This window comes from Triticum dicoccoides, unplaced genomic scaffold, assembly GCF_002162155.2.
Source record: "Triticum dicoccoides isolate Atlit2015 ecotype Zavitan unplaced genomic scaffold, WEW_v2.0 scaffold229586, whole genome shotgun sequence".
Classification (NCBI taxonomy): Eukaryota; Viridiplantae; Streptophyta; class Magnoliopsida; order Poales; family Poaceae; genus Triticum; species Triticum dicoccoides.
In genome coordinates, this window is record NW_021245232.1 from 1 (window position 1) to 1,369 (window position 1,369).

Sequence of the window (1,369 nt, forward strand, 5' to 3'; positions counted from 1 at the left end):
GAGATGAAGAAGAAGACGGTCGCGAACAACTCGTGGTGGCAATGGCAGCAACCGATCATTCTGTTTTACGAGGGGCATTTTTCGAGCCCCGTAGGCCAGAGGACAATGTTAGGCTGAACCTAGCTAAATGGATAAACAATGTTGCACAACGCAACACTACTGCGGTGAAACCAATACCATCCATCGCAATTGTGGCACCGGATGAGCAAGAAACCAGTGCTATTGCAGCTGAAGCATCGGCTTTATGGGAAGAACATCATGGCACCCGCAGTGTCGCCTTGATCGACATACCCGCAGTGCACTTTTATTCTGATTTTCTAGAAGCCGAGGACATTGTCTACTACATCCTGCGGGAGCTGCAGTCTGTCGAACTCCAACACCAACTACAGAAAGGTCAAGTCATGGGAGAGGAAAAACTGGATACTTACGAAATAAAAAGTGCCATTAGATCAGGAAAACAGAAGTTGCTTATTGAAATTACTGAAAAAATTGAAGGAATGAATAATTCTGACAAGATTTCAAAAATCAAGAAAACTATTGAACAAATGAAAGAAGGCCAGCTGCAGCTCAACCAAATGAATGAATACCAGCTGGGCCAGCTGGAGTCTGTTAAAGATGAACCCTTAGGCGTACTCCTCCAAGCCTTGTGGCAGCTCAATCCCATGGAAGCTAATGGTGCGCCTGCTACCAAGCAAAGCCAAGAAAATAAGAAAGCCACACGTTCAGAAAAGAAGGAACCCACACGTTCAGAGAGGAAGAAGGCCACACATACACACGATGATATCATCAAGGAAACAGCCAAGAAGCTTAAAGGTCATATGGAAAAAGATGCAGATGAAAAATCGAGGCCTAAAGAGCACATGGAAGAAGATGACAAACTAAGGCCTAAAGAGCATATGGAAGAAGAGGAAAAACTGAAGCCTGAAGAGGACATGGAAGAACAAGCATCCCCAAAGCAAATTCGTCTCGAGGAAGGCCATTATGCAGACATTCTACTGGAGGTGTTCCCTCGGCCGGTGAACCGGGAGCAAGACTCAAAGCAAGCCACCCCAACAGGCACTAGTATATTGGTTGAGGAGCCATTCAAAGAAATAATCCGCAAAATAATGCAGGAGGTGCAGGAAGACAACTCCATCAGCAAACTAGATATATCTGATGGTAAACAAAGCCAGGATTGTATCCCGGATTTTCTTATTGAAGAAACCATACAGAAGATCGAAGAAATCCATTGGAAGATTGAACAGCAGCTTTTGGTTATCAAAGGGATCATGGATAGATTCAGTAACTTTTTGGAGAGACACCATCAGATCCTGGTTATACTCAAACTAGATAATGACTGGGTATTCGGACGGGAGGAGACAAAAAATGC

The 1,369-nt window shown here is 44.3% G+C and overlaps 1 protein-coding gene across 1 annotated transcript; it reads left to right on the forward strand.

The window, feature by feature from the left end:
- Positions 1-5: 5 nt before the first annotated feature.
- LOC119345362 lies at positions 6-1,361 on the forward strand (the record flags this gene model as incomplete). The annotated part of the gene is made up of 1 exon (XM_037615476.1): positions 6-1,361. A coding segment is annotated over one exon (1,356 nt), but the record flags the coding sequence as incomplete, so codon positions are not given.
- Between the last annotated feature and the right edge of the window lie 8 nt (positions 1,362-1,369).